The 24,903-nt window shown below is 35.9% G+C and overlaps 1 protein-coding gene across 14 annotated transcripts in view; it reads right to left on the minus strand.

Moving 5' to 3' along the window:
* Nucleotides 1–13,673: 13,673 nt before the first annotated feature.
* The window catches only part of CCDC171 (coiled-coil domain containing 171), a 158,139-nt gene continuing 146,909 nt past the window's right edge, over nt 13,674–24,903 (minus strand). For 13 of the 14 annotated variants that reach the window (XR_015281018.1, XR_015281019.1, XR_015281016.1 and 10 more), the window contains one exon: nt 13,674–13,965. Coding sequence is in view for 7 of the 14 variants with exons in the window: in XM_086869237.1 (XP_086725363.1) it covers nt 13,924–13,965 (42 nt within the window). In the remaining 7 variants the exon portion in view is untranslated. The remainder of the gene's footprint in view (nt 13,966–24,903) is intronic. The other variant, XM_086869235.1, reaches the window with a different exon arrangement.

Below are 24,903 nucleotides of genomic sequence, written 5' to 3' on the forward strand. Positions count from 1 at the left end.
CCAGGCTGGGTTTCTGACATTCTGGGAAACCTAAACCTTGCTTAAATTAACAAAACAGCTACCCAAATTAGCTAGTACACAGAGCTGAGTCAACCTTACTCACTCAGTTTGTGTTTCAGTTAAATCCTTTTTCTTAAGGACTTGGCTAAAATGTAGAAATACTGCGCTTTCAGCTGTGACTCACTTTCTCCTACTGTATTTCTTTGCTATTTGTGCTACAGAACTTACCTGTTTGTGCAACATTCTATAACAGAATAGTCTTTAATGTCAGTAAAACATTTTTAAAAATACATAGAAAGGAAGATGGGGAAAAACATAAACCTTTGCTATATATAACAAACTGGAGATGCCAAGTAGTCATGAGGCAGACACTTTTTCCTCTCCACTGAACCCCTCTAACACAGGCTTCATTCTTCTACTTTTTAAATTTTATTTCAAATTTCAAGACATGAGACAGCAAAATCTAAGAAAGCCATAGATAAGGGAAATTGGACCCACATAAGATAAGGTTTCAGGATATTCAGCTCTTTTTATCTCACAGTAGGGAGTGTTTTTGTTTAGACTTTAAAACTCCTTTAGACCATAGTTAGGGAAATCTTAAAATGAGCTAAAGACACTTTACAAAAGGTTTTCAGTCTCAGAGAAAAGAAGTGCTTAGTATTTTTATAATTTCTCCTAGCAAAAAGATCCTCACCCAAGGCAGGAGAAACACTGAGAAGTACATACTGCCTGAGTAACACTCCTTAAAGCATTGTGCTTCCTGGAAGGCAAGAAATCCAGCTTGAGTGTAATGGTCTTGGTGAATAAAAGCCCAAAGCTCCTATTCACTTCAATGGAGTCAGAATTTCCCACAGGAGGCATCTCACCTTAATGCTTGTTTTTTACTCCTACCTCCAAAGCACCAACATTACAGTCCTTTCTGGTGTCTCCACCTTTGCAGGTTTAGGCCAAATAGTTTATAACTGGTCATATCTGTTCATAAACAGCTGATCAAATTGACAACACACCTTTTCTGTGTCATCTGTCCTCAAGGAAGTCATAGGTATTCCTGGCAAATGTGTGCATTTTGGGGTCTGTCTTATCAACCCACTTATCATCCACCCACTTTATACTTCCTACAAAATCAGCAGGAAAACTCAGAATGAAAACCATGCAGCAGAAAACATCATGTCTTGCAGTTCCCCTGAGCTGTGGGAAAAGATCCTTCTGAAGGTGATTTCTGGTTTACATGGCATAGACCTTTGAAGTACACTCAATCTGGAATCAATTCAGGAATTTACAGATATGGGTTATCAGACCTTGTTTATTCACAATGATGAGAGGAGTTTAATTAATACCACACATATTGGTCAATTCTTTGCTTTTAAACCTTACCTTTTGCCCATCAGCCAATCAATATGTATTTTAATCTTCTTCCCTTTTCAGACATGGTTTTAACATCTCACAGAACAGAGTAGCAGACTTTACAATCATTAATTGCTATTAACAGCTCTTTCATTTTCTGAACATCAGCAGTTTCTATAAAATCCACTTTCATTCATGTGTTATATTACCCATTCTTATTCACCACTTGTAGAAGTATTCTTCTTCAAAAATGCAGAGGTTCTATTAACCAGGATTGCAAAATAGTTCTTTTCCACAATTTACTTTATATTCTCAGATTTTCTTATTTATTTCTTATTTACGATTTACTTTATATGAAAATACAGTAAAAACTGAACTTCAGTTGTAGATACAATTCCATATATATCTACAAAACCTAAAATATGGATGAGGGAAATATAGTAATTTTCCCTGATACAAATACAATTAAGACGTTCATTTTGAGATTTAGTCTAACATTTTAACCTGAGTAGTTCTAGGAGACAATTAAGCCCATGAAAATTAAAACGTTTAAAGCTCTGTCAGTCATACCTACTAAAAAGCAGACATATTTTTGCTGATCTTTGGTCACATGCAGCACACAGTAGCAGTTGATATGGCTTCATATTTGTTTCCCTCTGTTAATCAACAAAATCCATAGCTACAGCCACTTTCACTGGCCTCTCATTTTAATTTTTTTCATGCAACTGAACTCAAACAGAACAGAAATGGGCCACAGGTGGGAGCAGAGTCAAGTGCCCCAGGAAGAGAATGGTAACTGCTGTCCAGTTGTGCAGTGATGGACTTAGAAAAGCCAAAACTCATCTGGAGTTGAATCTGGCAAGGGATGTGAAGGACAACAGGAAAGTATTCTACAACCATAAGAAAAGCAAAAGGAAAATGTGATCCCAGTGCTGAACGGAGCAGGGGAACTGGTGGCAGTTGACATAGAGAACGATGAGGTACTTGATACCTTCTTCGTCTCAGTCCTTGCCAATAAAATCTGCTGTTAGGAATTCTAGGCCACTGAGACCAGAGAGATTTGAAGCAAGGAAGACAGACTTAGTGAAGATGTACAGCACATAAGCACCTTATAGATAAGCTCAAAAGTGCTGAGGGAGCTCTGATGTCACTGTGAGGCCACTTTCAGTTGTCTTTGAATGGTCATGATGACCAGTCAAACAAGAGATTCCCAAGGACTGAAACAAAGAAATGCCACTACAAGGACAGAAAAAAAAATAAAAATAAAAAAATTTGAGAAAAGGTCCTTTAGCATCACCTCAGTCTCTAGGACAGCAATCTTCTCCTAGAAACTATTTCCAGGCCTTCTAGAATATGGCAACTAGCTTAGGACTACAGTCCAGATTTCAGTCTAAAGTCAACCCAAGTAGCTGTACATACCTCACATTCATGTCCTTAAGCTTCATATCTTCCTGAAGTCCTCAGAGTTTTCTATAGAAATTATAGTATCTAAATTGGATATGCATTAGACTGGTTTAATGGAAAAGATGACTAGTGCTTGTTCAAAGAAATAAGTTTGCATTTGACTAGCTCACATGGTGAACTGTAACTGCTCTGTGAACTTTCTAAGAGGTTCTTGTAGACTCAGACAGAGGTAGAAACCATTTCAGTTATTAAAAGAAACCAAGTCTTTTTGTGCAGCAGCAGAAAAGAGGAAACTCCTCCCTTTCGAATTATAAATCTTTATAGTGCAATTCTTTATGGCTAGGAAGAGAACTTCAGACACTTTTCAAATAACCCCAGCTGTTTAATCTGTACCCTTTTGGAAGTCAAGCTGTGTGTGTACGTGAGACAGGAACATTTTTGCTGAAATAGGAAGAATGATATGGTTCTCCTCAACCCACTGTAAAACTACCTGATTCTTACAGTGGAAGAAATGTACATTTCCTTTGCAGAGAATGGCATTATATGGCTTGTGAATCTTCATCCTTTTGTAATCTAGTTAGAACCTGTGATCACAGGGAAACACAGCAGGCAAATGGATACTACATCCATTAACAAAGATATTAAGTTTTACCTAAGTAGAAAAGCAACAGGGTCTAAGTTTAGCTTACAGAAAAATAAACCTGAGCCGTTCATACAAGATCCTCCTTATTACTTCCTTTCAAATTTACTATTAATCCAGAGTTAGTTCAATCAGGCTGTCTTCTGCTAGGTTTTAAGAAATTTTTTTGAAATTCTAGCAAATCAAATATCTCAATAGATACTGGATAGGTATCTACTAGACAGTAGATAACCAACATTCCTTGGTTTCTCTACCATTTCCTGTGCAGTGCTTAGCCACTCATAGAGTGACAAAAGTGCAACACAAACAAGTATTCCACAAATACTTAATGAAAATTTTTGATGTAGTTACAGTTGAAAAGGTGTTTCACACTGGAGGAAATTCGCATTTTCAATAAATTAAGATGCATTCACACGCTGCAGTGATGCCTTAAGTTTTAGCTTTCGTATTTCCCAGGTACATACACATGTACATGTAATACTTCACAGCTTAGTTGGACAAAACAATCCTTTCCCAGTCCTTTCCAACCAAGGACACCGTTGCAGCTTCCAGCTCAAGAAGTATAAACAACAGCAAATTGAGGAGAGCAACCTGTGAGGATGGGACTTCATAACCTGAAGCTATAACTGGACAATTAACCCAAATAGGTAAATGCACCAGAACTTACAAAAGTGTGAAAACTCGTGACCAGTCTTACATTTTTATCTTGCATCCATCTTGGGTAGTCTCAGCCAGGCTCTTGTACTGCCCAAGGTCTCCTTTGAAGGCTTTTAATAAACACCTATTATTCCTTTAAATCCATCCAGCCTCTGTTCCAGATTGCCTCTTTAGGCATCAGCAGGACATGAATACAGTAGACATAACAATGAACAGCTGTTGCAGATCAATAGCAATAGATAGATTTTTCATCTGAGAATGAAAACATTTTTTATGGTACTGGAGTAAAATTGGTAGAAATTTATTCTTAATGAGAATTTACAGTCAGACTCCTGGACAAAGGGATTCCATCTCAAAGGGTAAACCGGGAGGGTTTTTGTTTGTTTCTTTTTTGTTGGATTGTTGTCATTGTTGTTTGGGTTTTTTTGTTTATTGGTTTGTTTTGGTTTTACATGTTGCAGTTGATATGAAAGATACAGTTTTTTTCTCTTTTTCTTATAGAGACACACAGCAGCATTTGGTGTCCAAATCCTAATTTATTGATAAAATCACAGAAGCCTCTTCTTTAGAAATAATCAGACCCTGAACAAGCTTACAGATGTCCTCTGAACCTAATCAGAGATCCATCGGTTTTCTTTACTTTCTGATCCTTCACAATTAAAACTGCTTCTAGATATTCTCTCCTGTTATAAACAATTTTCCTAAATTACAGTGTCCATTAGGAAAATATTAAGATAATTCTTCTAATTGGTCAGTTTTACATACCTTCTTCTTGGAGCTTTTTGGCCAAAGCTCTGCTTTGGTAGTTAACCTATGATTATATTTGGCTCGTTCCTTTAAAAGGGGGTTTATTTACAATGCCAAACAATAAATTCATCACACTTTACTGCTAATTTTTGAGTTTCCCTTTTTTTCTTGATAACAATTTAACACATTATTGCTTGATTGAGGCTCAAGAGTTCACTAAGCAACAGCTGGTTCTATCTGACTGCTACAAGTGCTTCTGGGAAAAATTAGCTAAGGGCAAAGGCACACAATATGTGCACATACACTACAAACTGCTAAAAAATACATTAAGTAAAACATAGCATTAACATGTCAAAAAAGCCAACACCCAACTCAAATGTTCATATACAAATGCACAGCATGGATAATTAAGACTTTGAACATCAGGAAGTTTCCACAAGTCTCTTTATGGTTTTACACCTCTGTATTGTTCAGCATAGTTGTGAGTTTCTGAAAGCTAGAAAGATCTACTTTTTGCCCTTGAGACAGTGGTAGAGAGAATAAAGTCCCCACAGGTCAGTACTCTATAGGTCTTGCCTGCTGAACTATACAGCTCTTTGTAGTATACAACAGACTTAGTGCAGATCTTGGAAGAAGACATAGATCTGCAAATGTCACCAGTCATTCTGATGTGAAGCAGTTTATCTGCTTCCAGACACTTTCATAATACCTTAGACATGAGGAGAAAACGAAATATATTTAGCTAGCCTTAAATGAGCTTAAATGCTGCTACTAAAAAGCTGACTATTATGACTTTCCACAAAATCACTCTCTGTGATTGTTTGTATCACACAAGATTCAAAGACTTTGTTATTCCCTTAGGAGGCCAAGTGTGATGTACCAATGCCACCTAATAAGATAGTGTAAGGACCAGGAAGTTCCCCAAATGCATCAGAAGTTTCACACAATCTAGGTCCATTTGCAGTTGCAAGCTTCAACCAGGCTGGCTGATATCAACTTGGAAAATTACAATGGCTTGAAAAAAACATTTTAAAAGTCATATGTCATTTGCAAACTCATTTCCAAGGCAGAATTCTAATGACTTCCAGAAACCACCCTGCAGCCATGAGAAAAATCCTGTAAAGCTCAGAGTCCAAAAGTGTAACAAAATCCTACAGGACTAGACAAACAGCATGCAGACTTCTTCAGCCAAAATGAAGTATAAAGTAGGTGTCCATATGACAGCTGTTACTTTAGAATTCCATCATGCAAAAGCACAACACCAAATATATCCTACCCAGTGCACATACAAGTTCTTGGAAACTCAGTAGTGTTTGTTCCTTCCTGTATTCCTCTTCAAAATCTTTTGAGTCCACAATTTGCATTATTTTTTACATCTCAGTTGTGCAGGCAGCATCTATTCCCACTTGGGGGTTTTAAGCTGGCAAGAAGAGTTAACACAAAGAAATATTTAGAGAAATAACATGAACTTATTTTTTCCAAACTTAGACGAAGTCAAGATGAATAGCCATTGGTGTTTTCTAAGGCCAGATTACAAAAGCTGTCGGAGGTACTTCTATAACAAAACTCGAGTTTGTACTTTTCAAGGTGCAGTTACTAACTTGTGTGACACACACCCAACAGAAAAAAAAACTTCAGATTAATTTATTTGTCTAAATACTCAATAATTAAGTCTCACCAGTTCTCTCAAGAGGCACTCTGAAAACATGCAACAGAAGCAAGCCTAGTTCATGTTTCCTGTTAGTGTATAATGGATGTTGTCACCATTTGGACAGTACAGGATTCCTATGCCAGCAGAGGATGACTATTCTGTCTTGCACACTGGATTTTCCATAGCAGTATTATATGTCAGTGTATACTTTGCTGAAGAGAACTTTCTGTCAACAATCAGTGTTTCACTGGCATTAATGTGCAGTAAAAGACAACGAAGCATGACTCAATTAAACCGCCAAATACTGCATTTAAATAACATTAACCCCTGACATTTTAAAAGAACAGTGCAGGATTTTAGCTGCATGATTCTTGTTAAGGTCAGTGCTTTAATATATACAGCTTCCCACCCCAAATGTCTGACATAAATTTGTTTCAGTAAGCCAATTGAGAATGAAGCCTGAAACCAGGATTTATCTGCTACTGCAAACATTACAATCAGGACTTCTCCCATGCTATTGTTTGTGGGAACTAATTTTATTAACCTTCACATGGTGTTAAGGTAGGAAAGAATTCAATATTTAATTCACAATTCTCTTGCTTTTGTTTTGATAATTACCACGTGGACTGAGGTTTACAAATTATTTTCAAAAGCTTTTTAGTCAGCAAAAACCTCAAATGCTATATATGAATGTCACAGGATGGAGTGTAGCTTTGGGTTCCTCCCCATACGTGCCAGTAGAATCACATACATTAGAAGGACCTTGTGTATGAAGTTCTGATGGCAAGTCCACACACCATACACTGAAAGATACTAAAACTCTCACCTGATTCATACAAAAGTTGCCCCATTTATTTTGCTATGCATGTATGCCAGATTTTTAGGAGCATTTTTCCTGTAACATGTAGAAGGTACATGCCTTTCATATGTACTGCTCAAAAGTAGAGCATTTATGATGCTTCTTTCCACAACTTTTAGGACCAATCCATTAGTGTGGACTAAACTACTCAGATATCTACAGGTCAGCAGTTAGTGGGGCTGCTATGTGGGTTAGCTGTAATCACACAAAAAGTAATCTATTTTAACATAATTAGCATTGCTTTTATTTTTGAACAATTTCCCTGTTACCATCATGCAGTGGAAGATTTAAAAATTTGTTTACCAAGAAAAAGAAAGGACATTTATACAATAATGGTGACAATACTTGTGCTTAAAATCTAATCTTTAAATCTAACATTTTCTATTTTTTAATTACTGACTTTCATGGAATTAGTTGAAACTAAGTCCAACCACTTATGAAGCTTTAATTGGGCACAGTAGAGCCATGAGAAGGCAATCTGGTATTCAGTAATAATTATTAGTACTATTAGCTTATAAAGAGACAGGAAGCATGGTACATAAAGAACTGAAGAAAAATTATTCAGTGGATCTCCCTACCTCCTGCTGAGCATTCCTTGGAAACAATTTAGTTTTCAGACACTTCCTCATAATTTGCTTTATCCTTGTTCAATTTTATTCATCAGTCACTGGACACCAGAAATAGCAAAGATTCAGTTTCATATGCATTGCTGAATGGCTGGCTTGTAAAGCACTGAACTGCAATACATGAAATTATATAAATTGCCCAAAATTCCTACATGATGCTCCCTGTGACAGCGATGAGATCCATGTTAGCATGATAAAAAGCATGTCACCTTCCATCTCCCATTGAAGGACAATTTACAGATAGCTAATTGAAAGTCACATCTAAATCTGTAAAATTGAAGTCATAGTAGAATCAGAGTACCTGTAAGAAAATGTAATTTTTCCAGTTTAAACTTTGTACATGAAGATGTTTAAATAATTTATGCAAAAATCACTGTAGGTTCCACTGGTTTAGCTGAATACTCAGCAAAGAGGAAAGAAGACACTTAAACACTTTCTGAGTAAATACTGAGGTACATTTTTGGGCCATATGGAGAGTATGATGCAAAATGATTGTCCACAAATAATCAGATTACAAAGACCAAAGTGAAGTCAAGTTACTAAATCTAGTAATTTCATACTGGGAAAGATTAAAAGAAAGGAAAGGATGTCCTAATAGATTTCTTTGTTAGTTTGGATTTCAAGGCCAAGCAACAACAGAATGGAGAGAGAAATGCTGAGTAAGCTTGGTGTTCCATCACCAGCAGTAGGAGAGGTGCTTTTCACATATAGATTTCATCCAAACTCTGAAGCTGCCAGGGGCTTTTTGGGGTTTAGTCACTGGAGAATAATCAAAGAACTACAAAAAACATCAGGAGAAAAATGCTACTAAAGCAATTTTGTATATCAGAAGAGATTTTAAATATTTTTTAGGAGCTTAGTTATAGCACATGCAAATTTATCTAAAATTTAAAGTATTGGAAAACTTTTCAAGTACAGAATGACAGCAGAATGATCAGATTCTCTTGTAAGTGATCAAATGATCAGTCTGACCTAATTGACAAAGAGGTTATATAAAATATTGCCTTTCACTTAATCCAGGGCTTTAGCAGTGTATGGAAACCTTTTACAAAATAAAATGTCCCACTTGTTGAGTAAGGAATTATGGACTAGATACATGGACAGTAAGTCAGCTGTGAAACTGCCTGAACTGGTAAGCTCAAAGGATGGTGATCAATGGCACGAAGTCCACCTGCAGGCCAGTCACTGGTGGTATATCCCAGGGGTCAATACAGGGACCAATACAGACTCATAATATTGTTAATGGCCTGGATGATGGGATCCAGTGCAAAATCCGCAAATTTGCAGATACTAAGCTGGGAGACGTGATTGACAGATCAAAAGGATTTGCTGCCATCCAGAGAGACTGTCTTGACAGACTGGAGAAGGGCTGATAGGACCTTGATGAAATTCAAGGAAAGAGAAGAAAGGCTCCTCTGCCTGGGGAGAATTACCTCTGGCACCAGGACAGGATGGAGACCCAACACCAAGTGTCGGGGGAGAAGTTTGGCAGAAGAGTACCTGCAGGTTCTTTGTCTTCCTGTTTATCATGAGGCAGAAATGTACCCCAGCAGCAAAACAGGCCAACAGCCCCTTTGGGCTGCATCAGGAAGACAGCTGCCAGCAAGTCAAGGGAGGCAATCTTTCCCCTCTGTCCAGCATTGGTGACTCTGTATCTGGAGTAATGGCTCCAGTCCAGAGCTCCCTAGTACATGAGAGATATAGGAGCAAGTCCAGTGAAGGACCAAAAAGATAACTAATAAAATGACTAATAATCTCATATCATTATGAGCATAATCTTATAAGAGAAGAGGGTGAGAGAGCAGTAATTTTTTTAGCTTGTAGAAGAGAAGGCTCAGGGAGATCTTACCAAATCGTGTAAATACCTGTAAAGAAAAGAATATGGAGCCACACTATCTTCTGTGTGCTGCCTAGTGACAGGACAAAAAGCAATGCTCAGCAACCTGTTGTAGCTGACTGTATTCTAAGCAGCTGCAATAGATGATCTTCAGCTCCTTTGGTAAAAACTTGGTAAAGGCATTCAACATCTTTTACAATGGAGGATACTCCCATAAATGTCTACCCAACTTGACAGGCATTGAATTCTACTGAATCTGTAAACAGTGGTGGGATGGGAGCCAAAAAAACCCATCTGTACTACCAGTCTAGCAAGAGTTGCTTAAAGTATGTGGAGTGATAATACAGTCAGTGCAAAAATCAAAATCTTATATACATACATGTGACACAGGCACAAACACAACTTGTAGTAACAGCTATAAAACCTGCTGCAGTGAATAATGTATTACACAGTCTCTTTTCAGAGATGGGTTGCTTGATGGGTAAATAAATTAATATTAATTTTGAGACTGACCAGAAAGCAAATAATTTGTTGCACCACATTCAAAAACTATGGAGACTATTTTAACCCCACTGAATATGGTCTTCCTTCTAAGGAAACTAGCTGTTCTCCTGGTGGAGTGCTGAGATGAAGCTGAGATTATACAAGTGGAACTAGTTCTCTTCAAATTCCAGGCCCTAAAAATGAAAATCTTCAAAAGTAAGGATCAAGGTCTCAAGCTCTTTAATTTTCAAAGCAAGGCAGAGCAGATGGTATGAAACATGATTCTCTTTTGAGAGCTACTGTTACTGTACGTCTTGCCACATTCTGCACAAGCAAGACTTTTATTGTGTCCCCAAAAGATAGGGAAAAACATGCTTTGGTAAGCTACAAACTACATTTGTAAACTACTAAAAGGGGATCTTCTACATATTTGGAATGTATCTCAAATTTCCTTTTATCAAATGCAAGGAATAGCAACTCAGGAGTATAACACGAAAAATAATCCAATTTACTACTCTCAGCTTCTTTACAATGTAAGAAAGAGGAGATTTTGTTTACAAATGGGACATCTGGCAGCCAAATAAAAGATATTTCAAAATCCTTTCTAAGTGGATAGCTTTAAGAAAAATAGTATGTAATTCTGTAATTCACAGTTAGTCAGTATTTAAATAGAGTGAATGAGGTAGATGTTCTCCTTCAATGAAAACTTACAACCCAGTTCTTATGAGAAAAGATAGCTTGTTAGGTCATTCATATTAACTAAAGTCAGTTTGCCACTGTCATGGTCCCTGTGAAATCACATAAACCCATGCTTGGAGCTGTAACTGGAGGAGATACTCCTACTCTCAGTAAGATACGGATTTCAGAAAGAAATATTTTTTCTGTCTCTACATGCATAATACCACATAGACTGGCAATAATGGAAAAGGGACAAGTAATCTGCAAATCTTCCATCCGTTTGAGACCACATAGCAAAAAATAGGCACTTTCTTTCTCAACCTATAGAGTACAAGGAAAATATACTTTAAAAAGCGTTTAAATGCATCTATACACAGTAGAGAGGAAAATGATCAGTGAGATATATTCATTCATTTCATTCTTCTTATTAATATAATAGATCTTTGACATTCAATTTGGAAAAGCAGAATACAGTACTTTTGATGCCTTTAAGAACAGTCACTGTCATGAAAGAGTGGAGCCAGGACACTTGGAGGAAAATGAAAACTTCTTTCTTCGGTATTCAAAACTGAATACATAAAGAAAAGGAATGCCCTTCCTCTGTCAGCTGACTCTTACATGTAAGAGCTCTTCCGGATTTATTGTTTGGCATTTCATGGCTCTGTGTTATTATACACACATACAAGCACATAAAGGCTGTAAGCAATGGACTGCATAATAGAGAATACATGAAAATTCAAAACTACCTTAAAGGTCTTCCATTGAAAATTTAAAGGCATATTAGGAGTGGCTTGGTTTTGTTCAGCCTGGAGAACAGAAGACTGAGGGAAGACCTCACTGCAGTTTACAACTTCCTCAAGAGGGAAAGCGGAGGGGAAGGCACTGATGTCCTTCTCTGGTCACTTAACTGGTCACTTCTCTGTAGTGACCAGTTATAGAACACAAGAGAATGGCTTAAAGTTATGTCAGAGGAGGTTTAGGTTGGATATCAAGGAAAGGATTTTCACTCTGAGGGTGGTTGGGCACTGAAACAGGCTCCCTTGGGAAGCAGTCACAGCACCAGCTTAAGAGAGTTCAAGAAGTATTTGGACAGTGCTCTCAGGCACATGGTGTGATTCATGGGATTTTCCTGTGCAGGGCTAAGATTTGGACTTGATGATCATTGTGAGTCTCTTCCAACTCAGGATATTCTAGGATTCTAGAGTACCTGAAAACAAGGGTGGTTGGAAGATTTGTTCATTTTAAGTGCTACATCATTTATGCAAATACTCTTTTCCATCCAAAATGGAATTTCATTTATGAAGCTTTAAAATCAAATCCTACATTTGACATATTAGAAGAAATTACAAATTCCATAATGCATAATATTATTTTTCGAATGTAGCACTGGCCCATACTGAGAAACAATCTATTATATAGATTTTGCATTCAATTGTTTTGTCAAAAACTACACAGCACATCAAAAGTTAATAGCACTAGGGAGTTCTGTGATTAATATGAAAACAAATGGTATATTAAAAAATTTCTTTTGTTCTTCATTCACAATGATGAAAATGCTAGGATTTAACCTTTAAGGGTTAAAGAGTTTAATCAATGTCAATGTCTGATCTTCTGAAGGCGATAAAGAACAGTCTGTCTAGCGATACCCAACAGAACATCACTTTGTCAAGCCACAAAGCACCCAAAAGCTTGTCAAGTAAGTTACCAGAAACCTCTTTGTGGTTAGAACTCAGCTCCTTCCTGCTTGACCTATTATTTGATATTTGACCACTTGGTTGCAAGACACTTGCTCTTTCCAGCTGAAATGTCACTGGGGCATCTTGTCAGCTCCCCGACATCTCGGCCTGACATACAATTTTACTTTTGTGTGCTACAAGGCAGAAAATGCAGGGCAATGGCCTTGCTTTAAATTCTGTCAGCATCAAAGATGGGCGTCACTCTTGGGTCCTACCAACAACAACAAAAAAGGAGTCTATTTGAAGGTCAAAACAGCCATTACTTTTTAGTCTTTCAGTTTAAACTAAATACATTACCTGCAACGCTGGTTTGGGAACTGTCCTTATAAAGTATATAAACATATCATCAGAAATCCTCCCTCCACAATTGTTCTTCTTTCTTATGAAATGCAGACTTGATAAAAGGGTGAGTTTTCAGTGCCTGCAGGGACCAGATTCAGTGGTTAACTTAACTTGTTCAAATAGGCAAGTGGTATCATGTAGCTTTACAAGGAGCAACCTGACCTTCTCACATTGACCAGCAGTGACATTATTGTGCAGGAAGAGAAGCAGTCACATCATTTCTGTTTTGCACAACCTGCTTAAAGTTTGCAACTAAATGCTTGTCTTCAGTTGAGCTGACAAGAGAAAAGAGGGGGCTCAGTGAACCATGGCAGGGCTGCCATGAAATGACAGGAATCATTGGCATACATTTCAAATAGCTCTCTCAATCCTATTAAAGTATTGCAGTCCTGCTTTAAAATAGACAAGTATGAAACAACTTTGATAGATAGAGACTAAAATGGCTTATTGATTTTTTTTTTTAAGACTGAAGAAAATTACCCAAAATGTGTCATTCTTTAACATTTAAAAATATACTACATAAAAAATGAATAACTGCAATAAATAAAAGTTTAAAGAAATAACTGCTTCAGTATGCAAAACTGACAAGTGCAGAAATGTGAACATACAAATGCACATTTTCATAAAACCATAAAATTAATGTAAAAAAATACAAATATTGAACTACAATTCAAAGATAACAAAAAAATTACACTTTAATTGCATCATTTTACATTAATATAATTTTTTCCTTCTTGAAGATACTAAGAATTTGAAAATCCATTTTCCATTGTTCTTCTGGGATTGGATGTGACATCCAGGTTGAAGAAACAGATTGAAGACAGAGAACTGTCTCTGTTTTGCATAACACTGTAGGATGTGTCAGGTTCAGCTTGCAATGCCAAAAAGTCTGAGATAGAACTCTGGTCAGGCTGAATTTCTAGCTTGGAGCCACGCTGATGTTTGAATTACCTCTTGTTTCCTGGAACGATAAATAAGGAGTAAAAAAAGCAAAAAGAGAATCTACATTTACTGTTAAACTCCTTTCACAAAGGTATGTATATGAAGTATTTGCAAGTGCTTGCTTCTTCTTTTAAACACTTACTTTGATACTTGAGAACCAACAGTCATATTTAATTAGAAGAAACAAAGGATATTTTTTCGGTTATTCTGCCCATGGAAGTATTAGAAAAAAATAATCTTCTGTATTTGAAGTGCTACAATACTTACAGAGAACTTTTACCCCCTCTTCATTACCAGATTTCTTTTTTATCAAATAAACCAACTTTTTCCACAGTCTCCCTGTCACTGTTACTAAGAAATATATGCCATGCTAACCATGGAACGTATTTGCTAATTTTTAAATATACTTTATCATCACTTAAATCAAACACTTAATACTCTTCAAATGCTAGCCTGTAAGAAAATGGCCAGAAAATATATACTGAATGTACGTTGATGGGAACATGATTCATATTTCAATGAGTTTCAACATTCAGTCAAACAGATTTAAAGGTTAGACTAGTTAAAATTCAACATTAAAGAATTTCCAGCACCAAAACATCAGGCATCATAGTTTGAAAGATAATGGATAATATCAGTATATCAGTACTAATAATTCTCTAAAAAATGGCGAAGAAAGACATTCTGTATTCCCCTTAACAAATAAAAGAAAACTCAATGCCATGTTGCTCTTCTGCCCTTTACCAATACACTACATGGTGTGAAAATAACAAAAATTTCATCAGGTCTTGTAATACGTGAAAGCATCACATCCAAAGCATAATTATGGAATAGAAATTAACACACTGAATGACCATTATAGTATCTTTAGGGCTCAGAACACTCTCTCTTTGTGAGAGTGTAAATTTTAAGAAAGAGTATAAATGCATATATAAACATACACACATTGAGGCATAACCCGTATATACAGACACACAAACTCATATGTATCAGGAGAGAGGTGAAGGGTGTGTGCATATTCATATTTCAACAAATCCAGTCTCAATTATATGTATAAAGACACATTCATGAAAGATTCCCCTTTCCTCTGTTATCACTGCTGAAGAAAAATCAATTGTTGCCTCTAAGACCTACTTCAACAGTTCCCTTTGATATGGACTCTTTTGATTTCCTGATTCACCACAAGCTATATTGCAGCCACTGTAAACTACTAGGTTATGTTAGATCTTCATTAAGAACCCATACAGTATCAAATTTAGATGACTGTTTCAAGTACGTACTTAAAATGAGGTAGTGCCCTGAGTTTTTCTAAATTATAGGTCTGATGAGGATCAGATAACCAGCAGGACTTGCACGGAAGATTTGTAACACTCTAGTTTTTCAGTCCTTCTGGGCTCAACTCTCTACCAAATGAGAACCACTAAAAAGCCAATGCACAAATGTGATCTCAGTGCACCAGCAGATCTGAAATGAGATCTCAGTGAAGGCTAATACATCAATTAACAGCCTGTTCTTTGTATGCTTAGTACACAAAATTGTCTCTAAAATAAGAAACATTCATTAAAACCATTACAACAGTAATACACAAACAACTTGTGATGTTCTAAAAAACTTCCATGTGTAAAAAAATTAAATCAATAAGCTGCAAGCTACAAAAGTGTTTCACTCTGGATAACAAATATTCAGGAAAATTTAAACATATAGGTTTGTACTGCTTTCAACAGCTCAATTAATCAGCATACCACAATGAATGAAAAATCTCATCCTATGATTGCACTCACATATTACTCTTTTCCAAGTTGTAGTGAGGGTTTTTTTAGAAAAAATATGGCATCAAAATCCCAGTAAAGAGATAAGAAATCAGATTTCCTTTGAGAGTTGCAAAAAAATGTACGAAACTTAATGATTGGCAGCAAGTCAATAGACTATGTTACAGTAAAAGCTTCACTGTTGGGGGGGGAGGGGAGCTCTGGTTTACTTATCTAGAGCCTGTGCTGTAGTTCTTACACAGAAGACTACTCACTGAACAGAAGGGAAATCAGATTTAATAGCAATGTGATTGATGTAAAAAATATTTTTTGGCTCTTACTCCTAAGAACTGTTTTGATCCACTATCTTTATATACCCTCACGATGAATAAAAAAATAGTAGCCTATAGGTTGGAAGAAAAAATACTCAGAACTGTTATAATATTCATTTTCTGAACACATACCTTTACAGAGAAATTTCAAAGGCAGTTATAATTTCCCCAACAGACCTCTTTCATCATTATTGTATTTAGACACCTTTCTAAAACATGTTTTAAAATAGCAAACTCAAATGACTGTGCCAAAGCTGGATGGTGATAATCCATCATATAAATATGCATGTAGGTAATTTTTAAAAGAGGAATTATTTATCTGAAATAAAGTGTCTGTTCACGTAAATCTTCAGCACAGCACTTTTATTTACCCTGTAAGCCATACATGACTCCATCTGAACTGTTACACTTCACCAGGACACATACGTCTAGCAAAAATATGCTTTCAAAATATTCATGAAACATAGTAATTGGTCATATCCTGTGCACAGTTTTCAAAGTTTGATCATTTAGGTTTACAAAATATGTTTTCTCAAAAACAAAATATGAAAAGTTAATCTATATTATGGAATAATTGTTTTCTAAACCTTAGTTAAGCTATTTTTATTAGATGTGGAAAAGATTTCTAAACCAGCTCTTCTCTATGGTTGCTCTGTGACTAACCTAGAGTAAAATTTAGGATCTAGTTTGAAGGTTGTCTCATGATATATGAGCTGGTTTACCACAGTTAAAACTCATTTATAGTGGGTTGCTTTATTATGATAATATTGTGATGGAGTATTTTCATACCATCATTACTACACCCTTATGTTTTTATCACAATGTCAGTCTACTCAAAAGCATCATGTTGTGATCATTTTGCTTTTGTATATCCATATTTGTGAAAAAATGTGCACAGCTGAAGACTTGAAGACTATGCATGTCTTACGACATTGGTGCAGATAATTACATAAGGAAATAAACTGTTACAAGTATACTGTGTGTCTTCATTTGTAGTAGAAAAATCTATAGCTGAAGCTGCAAATTAGTCAGAACGGTTTCAGCCTTCAAAAATCTACACAAAGGCAATTTTACTGGACAATTTTCACAGCTTTTCAATTTCCCTCAGCTCTGTGTGTTACTACTACAACTTCTTTCACTTCTCAGGTTTCCCGCCATTAATTTTTGTCACTTAAAACTGCTTTCAAATACTCAATTTCAAAATACAGTAGCCCAAACTTCTGTTTCCTTCTGACATGTAACATGCTACCTTATTAAAAAAAAATATTATTAGAAAATCAGAAAAATAAATAGTGATAATACTTTTGTGCATTAAGGCTTCTATGCACACAATAACAACTGGCTTCAACTGAGGTAAAAATGCCATGAAATTGCTTAGAATCAAAAGAGACCAAGTAAGATAAAGGGCATGAAGTTTAATTCTGAATACAAGTTATGACAGTTCCCTACCTTTGTGATAATGTAGGTGTAAGAACAAGTGCAGTGTTACATCTCAATGTAAATGAAACAAAATTGTTGAATTACATGACCAAAATGGGATCTGTAATTTTCCAGAATACAGGACACTTAGGTGTGTGAGCATGCCTGTCAGTAAATAGAAATGCAGAGGGAGGAGTAAGCTGTAGTTTCTTCAGAATTCTAGTGACCCCTAAAATCCCTGGAAAGGTAGTAGCACAGTTTCTCAAGAGTAGGAAGAATTTTAAGTTAAGCACAGATGCAGAGAATGGTGGGGGAAAAGTGAGAAACAGTCAATATATTTCTCCACAATTGATTTCTGATACTCACTTCTCTCAGCCCAACTTCAGAACATGCAAATACACAGTAATACCAGTAGACAGCAAATCAAATGGCCAATAATATTCTCTTCAGCTTCTCCCACCTATGCTATCTTTCAGTTTATATCCTTTCACTGCTGCAATATCAATTCCAGTAAGTGTTAAAAAAATCCCAGTGTCTTCAATAACCATTTTGCAATACTTATGTGGAAACCCTATTTCCCTATAGAGAAAGATGTACACTGTCAGATGATTCTCAACCTCCTACTCAGACTCAGACTACTACTGGCCTTTTGCCAGAAAATGCCAAGGGACTTCCAGTATGCTGGTTTTTGTTAGGTTTTGTTGTTGTTGTTGTCGTTGGTTTGTTGGTTTTTTCTGCTAAAAGTAGCTCCAAGAGCAATTTCTTACTCTCAGTGAAATAATCAAATAAAATGCTACAAAATGGTATTTGAAATGTAAACTATGACTTCTGCATGGATGCCAGTGCAGTACAGTGCTAGTTACAAACTTTTTTAAAGCAGGAATTATATGACCAAAACTGGAAAGTTTGCTTCCTGTGTCAATGATGCAATTCTGTATGCTGAGGCAGTAGGACTAAATTGGTGCTCTGACAAAATATAAGAAAACGGTAACACTCTGTATAAATTTTAATTGTCAGCACTCCTGCCTGGATTGTGCAAACAATTTGCTATCAGAGAATAATTCAATGGGCTGCCAATTCATTCCATATTAAGTCAGAAAGGTAGACACACACAACACACTTTGGGTGTTGCTAGCCAACAATACTAATGGCTTTTTTCATTATCAAGAATTCCCTCTTCCACTTTCAGGAGTTTTTAAACAAATATGTGGCTGTAATTTTGGGAAATCACAATTTTTTCTTACTTTCCTAATGCTCTTGCATTTAATTCATTCCGTGAAATCACACTCTGGAGGCTCAATTAAAAGCAATTAAGAGAAAGATTTCATTATATATTGTATTTGCTTTCCTAAAAGAAAATCCTGTTTCATTCAAACGCACTTAAACCTGGTATGTTTAAAGAACACACAGGACTGGATGGATTATCACACCTGATGAACACTTCATCTTCAATGTTTTGTTGGCTTAAAAACAAGTTACTTGGTTCTGCATTGCTAATTTTGCTGCTTTCTAAAAGTTTTGGCCAAATTCCACACACTGTCTATGCCATAACACTTTGTTTCAGATGCTCTATTGGAATACACAGGGAAGTTTCCCTTTTCTAGGTCAAATTCTCTGCAGTGCACTGTTAATACCAAAATATTACACAAATAAAGCCTTGCTCTGTTTTTTATGGTGAAATGATTGGTCTGTTTTGATTTCAATCCAAGTTTCCAAATTCTTTAGTACTTAGTCCTTTTAGAACCTTTAGTACTTTAGGTCTTAGTACTTTTTGCCCATGATACCTACCACTGTCTTTCCACTTTCTCAAGAATGGAAGCAACTTCTGTTTATTTATTTATTTATTTATTTAGACTGGGTGACCAACCCAAATGACTATTGCTTTACTTTGTGCTGCACACTGCAAACAACATTGAAAGGTACAGTACACTTCCTATTATGGCACTACTCTATGTTTCACAGCAGTGTGTAAGATCATCTCTGCATGTAACTGATGCCTCTCCTGCTCCAAAGAAGGCTTTCCTGCTATGTGACTTTTCCCCCAGCTTCTCATTGCCTTAAATCAGTATGTCATTCATGGTTCCCCCTGGCTCTTGGTTTCTTTCTAGCAAGAAGGGGAGAAGAAGACAACAATCAGAAACTAAAAGACTCACAACACGATGTTAAGACACTACCAGCTCACAAAGTAGACCCCCCACTACTTAGCTTTTTCTTCTGGGAAAACAGTCCCTTTTCCACTCTTTAAAGTGTCATACTTCATATTCTCATGAGATATGTATTCAGCCATCATCCGAATTCCTATCCAGAGGACTGGCTGATGTAAGCCTTCAAAGTTTCATCTGAGTAGCATGTATACTGCTGCTCTAGCAGAAAAAGGAAAGAAGTATATTTACATACATTTTGCCAAACATTAGCATCTTCTGTCCAATCATTTGAATGCAGAAGTGTTAGGAGAAAACAGCTTAGAGTACAAGGGTTGACACATACAGTGTGAAATCTTAAGGTGCTTGAATGCAATGAGGGAGAAAGTGAGACAGAACCACGTTTCATCTCCCTAACTGTGCTACAGTCCACATGAACTTTGTGACAGGTCTCTGTCTCTCAGCCACACTTCACTAGCTTCTGCTGACATTCAGCTGTCAGACAGCAACCCTTTACCATGCCCCTAACATGCTCTACAGCTTCACCCAATTAACTCGCTTTCACTTGACATTGCAGCAAAAAGCTTCATAATAGGTGGTCAAGGTGCACAGTGTCTGCTTGCCCTCTAACTGCTCACGCACAGCAAAATGCTACCTTCCTTTTTGTCTGTTTGCGACGAACCGGCACAACTACAATTTAGGCATTCTGCTACAAAATGGAACAAGGACAGTGGACCTTTGCCAGCAGTGCATTTATTTATCTCTTATCAAAAACTATACCAGAGCTAATAATGAGAGCAATTTTGGCAAAAAGAGTAATTACACTAATTTGGTAAAATACTTCACTTTATACTTAATATACTGTAACACCAATTTAGTTTCAAGGGGAAAGAGGAGAAAATGTAATTTATTTGCAATATTAGCACTTAAAGACATAGAGAAGGAATGTCTGCAAACAATGAAAGTGTCTTTATGACTCAGCTTTCTTGCATTAAAAAATCTTTAGATATTCAGAAGATTTTTCTTATGTATTTCTGCCAAATACACAATACTTTTTAGGAATATTTTTAGAAATATGGATCTATGTAGCTAATAATCAAATGATCTATTAAAAATATGGAAATCAACATTTTAGGATTCACTTCATAGCTTATAGAAAAACAAGACCAACACATTCACTGTTGCTTTGCTGACAGATGCCATGAGAATACTTCAGTTTGCTCACTAGATCTCTCAAGTATATTTCTATATAAAAATATGGAGTAGGTCAGAAAAGTTCCTTAAAAAATCAATATGTATGTAATAAGTACTGATGATGCCCAAGTACTCTTTGCTGAAGAGGGTGGAAGAGTATGGATTGAGCACTGATGTCTGGACAGTGAAATTATGAAAGCCATAGTGCCATTATGGCATATATACCACAATTCTAACATGACAGGTCTAAAAAAACTATCCACTATCCCTTTAAGATTCTTGCTAAACTACAGCAAGCTCATATAGGTTATGTAATTTATTTCCTTTACAAGCATATCTGCATAGAAAAGTCCCTTGTAGTTCTCTAAAAATCTCTGAAAGGGCATTTTTTCCACACAAGAAATTTTATTTTCACGAAGCGAAGCAGACATCAAGACTGTAGAAAATAGAAGCTCGAGAGAAGTCCTAAACATGAAGTAAGGAAAACAAGAAAGGAAATACATTGATTAAGATGTAAAGCAGACTCCTCTTATGACAGAAGTTATAGGAAGAACATAGAAACAACTTGTCTTTATGAAAGGTGGTGAACGGCAGCAAATCATAAGGAATTGTAACTCACCTCTGGAAGTGGCTGCTAATGCAGAAGTGGATAGTTTTGCAGGAATGAAAAAATTATAATGAACACCTCACTCAGATTCCATGTAGGAAAATGGCATTACTCAGAATTAAAATGAAGTGTCAGGGACATGCATGGACTCATAGTGAATAATATTACTGTAGATGTTGTAAGTGAACAAATGTTATTTTGGTTCACTAGATACTGAGATTATAATCTGGTGTTGTTCGTAATCCTGAAATGACAACGAAAATGCTGATGTCCTGATCTGACATAGCCTTTACTATCCACTGTCAAGGAGTGGATCAAAATTCACTCATTGGAGACAAATGGAACTAGGACCATAAATTGGATACTGGATACAGACATGGTTTATGCAACCTATCTGCACCTATTTGAAAAACAGACTGATTGGAATCTCATATACAAAATACAAACACTTGGATTTTGAGTCAGAACACCTGACAGTTGCATTAGCCTACAGGCTAATCTGAATGTCAGTTAACCTAAATAACTGTATTAAACTGAGTAGTCTCTTTAAAGAAAGATCCTCTAGTGACAGAGCAAAGAACGACTAATTTATACTACATGTTTAGAAGTGAACCAGTGTTACTGCCAATTTAATTTTCTCAAAATGAAGGTTTATTATTAAAATCATCAAGGCATTAGGAGAACAAAGGGTTCCATCCTTTTAGCACTGGCCAATGCATGTAGATTTTCTGGATAGCCTACTACGGAAGTGTAGGCTTCTACCTTCTAGCCAAAATCCTGAAAAGGGCTTCATCCCATTCCACCATAAATCAGATTAGAGAAAGATTAACCAGAAAGAGGTATATTTAACTCCTTGTAGGTTTAGTATAGTTTTCTAAGTTTCGTTTGCTTACTCAAGACAAGTTGTTTAATGTTCATTGATTGCCATTAAAACTTAGCTGAAGCAACTTCAGGAGGGAATTACTCCTTCTCCAGTAGATTACATGCGATATCTGAAACAGAGTTCTAAAGGGCAATTTTTTAACAGTAATGGTAAGTCAGGGAGAACAGTTGGTTTTCTAGCAGTATTGCTTATGAAGTATCAGCTGATATCTGAATAGCCAAGGAAAAGTATTTCAGGCTCTTTCAGTTGATGGCTAATACATAGGTCTTCTGTAAATTCAAGATCCAAATTACATTAACTGGGCAAGGAGTCAAGCTTATCAATTATAAACAACTTGAGTGTGGGTGAGCTGGATTTACTGTCTCTGTTGGTTTTGGCCAAATCTATATATATAATTATATTTCAGACTGAAATTAAATAAAAAACATCTAATAATTACTTGAACAGAACTTTTAATACTTACTAGATTCCTGAGCATAGCCTTCAAGAATTCTTCTTAGCTGAGATACTAGATAATCTCTTTCTATGAGGTTGAATATGCAGTTCAAGTGAGTTCACTAAGCAAACAGAACCAATATTTCCTCCATACCAATCATATTTTATGTGAATAAAAACTTAAAATATGCTAATGAAATTTCAACCTTTCATATATATTTAAGCCAAATGTGTGTTCTGAAAGCAAAGTTAAAAAAAACCCCAAAAAACAAAAGAAACCTCAAACAAACAAAAACAGATACCACCACCCTATACAACAAACAAGCAAATAAAAACCACCCAAAACCCAGAAACCACCAACACATTCAACACTCCAAATTTCATCAGGTATGTAAAACTTTTAAAAGTCATGAAGAACATGGAAGAAGATTTAGGAAAGTGTTTTTCAGCTTTTTGGTTTGTAAAACCAGAAAGGTGTAATACAAGTTTAAAAAATTACGTTTTCTAAAACAACCCAACTCCAAAACAGGGATGTTTCAGTAATTTGTGCCTTGTACATTGCAGAATTATACCTTAAATTTCTTTACTTAGAGCTCCCATTGAGATTGAAGTCCTCTAAAACATCTCATATTTAAAGCACAGTAAACTTCAGCAAGTTATTAAATTAAACTCAAGATACTTAAAATAGGATGTTTTGACATATACAAATTAAAATTAAACTGCATGACTTGATGTGTCAGGGAACTTTGCAAAGCCCTAGTTAAGTTACAATGTTTAATGCACAGATTCCCAAAAGAATGCAATGGATTTAATAGACCTTGTGAAAAGGAACTTGATGTCACACAGGCTTTGAAAGACTAACAGGCCCCTGACCATAAACATATAAGCATCATACAAGATGATCCTTTTGTGATCAAAGGAGACCCTCAGTACCAAAAAAAAGCTGAAAAATTAGTGAATCGTTTCATTATTGTGGTTCTGGCCTTCAGAAACTACATGTCAAATCATCTGTGTCACCTAGATAGAATAAAAGTCTTTCAAATTACTGGTGAAGATACAAATTTAAGAGAGGCAAGTATTGCAATGTCACCTTTGTGACAACAATTACTGAGTCAGCTATCAGTTTATAGGCCAATTTCAGTTGAGACCCAGATCCAAAGGAGTGGTGTCAGAAATCAGTGTGGCTTTAAGAGCTCTATGGTGCCACTCCAAAAATAGGAATTCCTGTAGGAATTCAAGGAGCTACACCATCTGAAAAGGATGAAATAATGTCACTGTTTTCCTAATATCATCACATGTATCAGGGAAACTGCTGGTGATTAATCAAACTATCTGTGACCATATTTTTAGAAAATTTTATTACTCGCTGTTCATTTAAAAGGTATCCTCCTTTCCACCCAAATTCTTGTATAATAGGGAAGTGAAACTGCACTTTAAGATGCACATTTCTTTCTAAATCCCTTTCCTGAACTGAATTGATAAATAAACTTACGGAAACAAATGCCATTTGAATAATCAAGATCATTATCATAATAATATCTTTTTAGCTGACAATAAAGCTCTACCCTATGGAGTGCTCATTTCCTATTTTAAAAATTTGTTCAGTGATTAGTTTATTCAACAGGTCAAGGTTCTGGACAGAGTTCAATCTCTGGACAAAATAGGTCCTCACTATAATCAATTAGAAAAACTGTGCCTTTTCTACATGATATGGGTTTCACAGAACTAAATGAAATTTTTTTTTATACAACTTAGAAACAATAAATAAATAAATATAAACCTGATGGGTAAAAATTAAACAGTGTGTCTTAAATATGTAAGACCCAATAAAAAGGAAGACAAAGATGTAACTTCCTGTCTGTATTCCCTTAAATCATGCCAACATTACAGGAATAAAATTACGTGTTAAGAACAATATTATGCTTTGTCCATTAACTGAATTTTCTGTCTTTCTATCTCTGTCAGTCATACTCTCCAATATATTTCAGAGATTTGGTTTTTCTTCATTTCTCATATTAACTTTTATGCTTAAAGTAAAAAATGCAAGCCAATAGAAGTAGGCAAATATATTTATTTTTACAAAACATAGGCTACTCTATTGCAAATGTCACAATGTCACAGGAGTGCAAAGGTTTTTTTCGCAGTTGAAAAAGATGGGAACTTGCACTATTATGGAAGGCAAGGGGAAAGAGCATTAA

The sequence above is a fragment of the Cyanistes caeruleus genome, chromosome Z (assembly GCF_971803275.1).
Source record: "Cyanistes caeruleus chromosome Z, bCyaCae1.hap1.1, whole genome shotgun sequence".
Lineage (NCBI taxonomy): Eukaryota > Metazoa > Chordata > Aves > Passeriformes > Paridae > Cyanistes > Cyanistes caeruleus.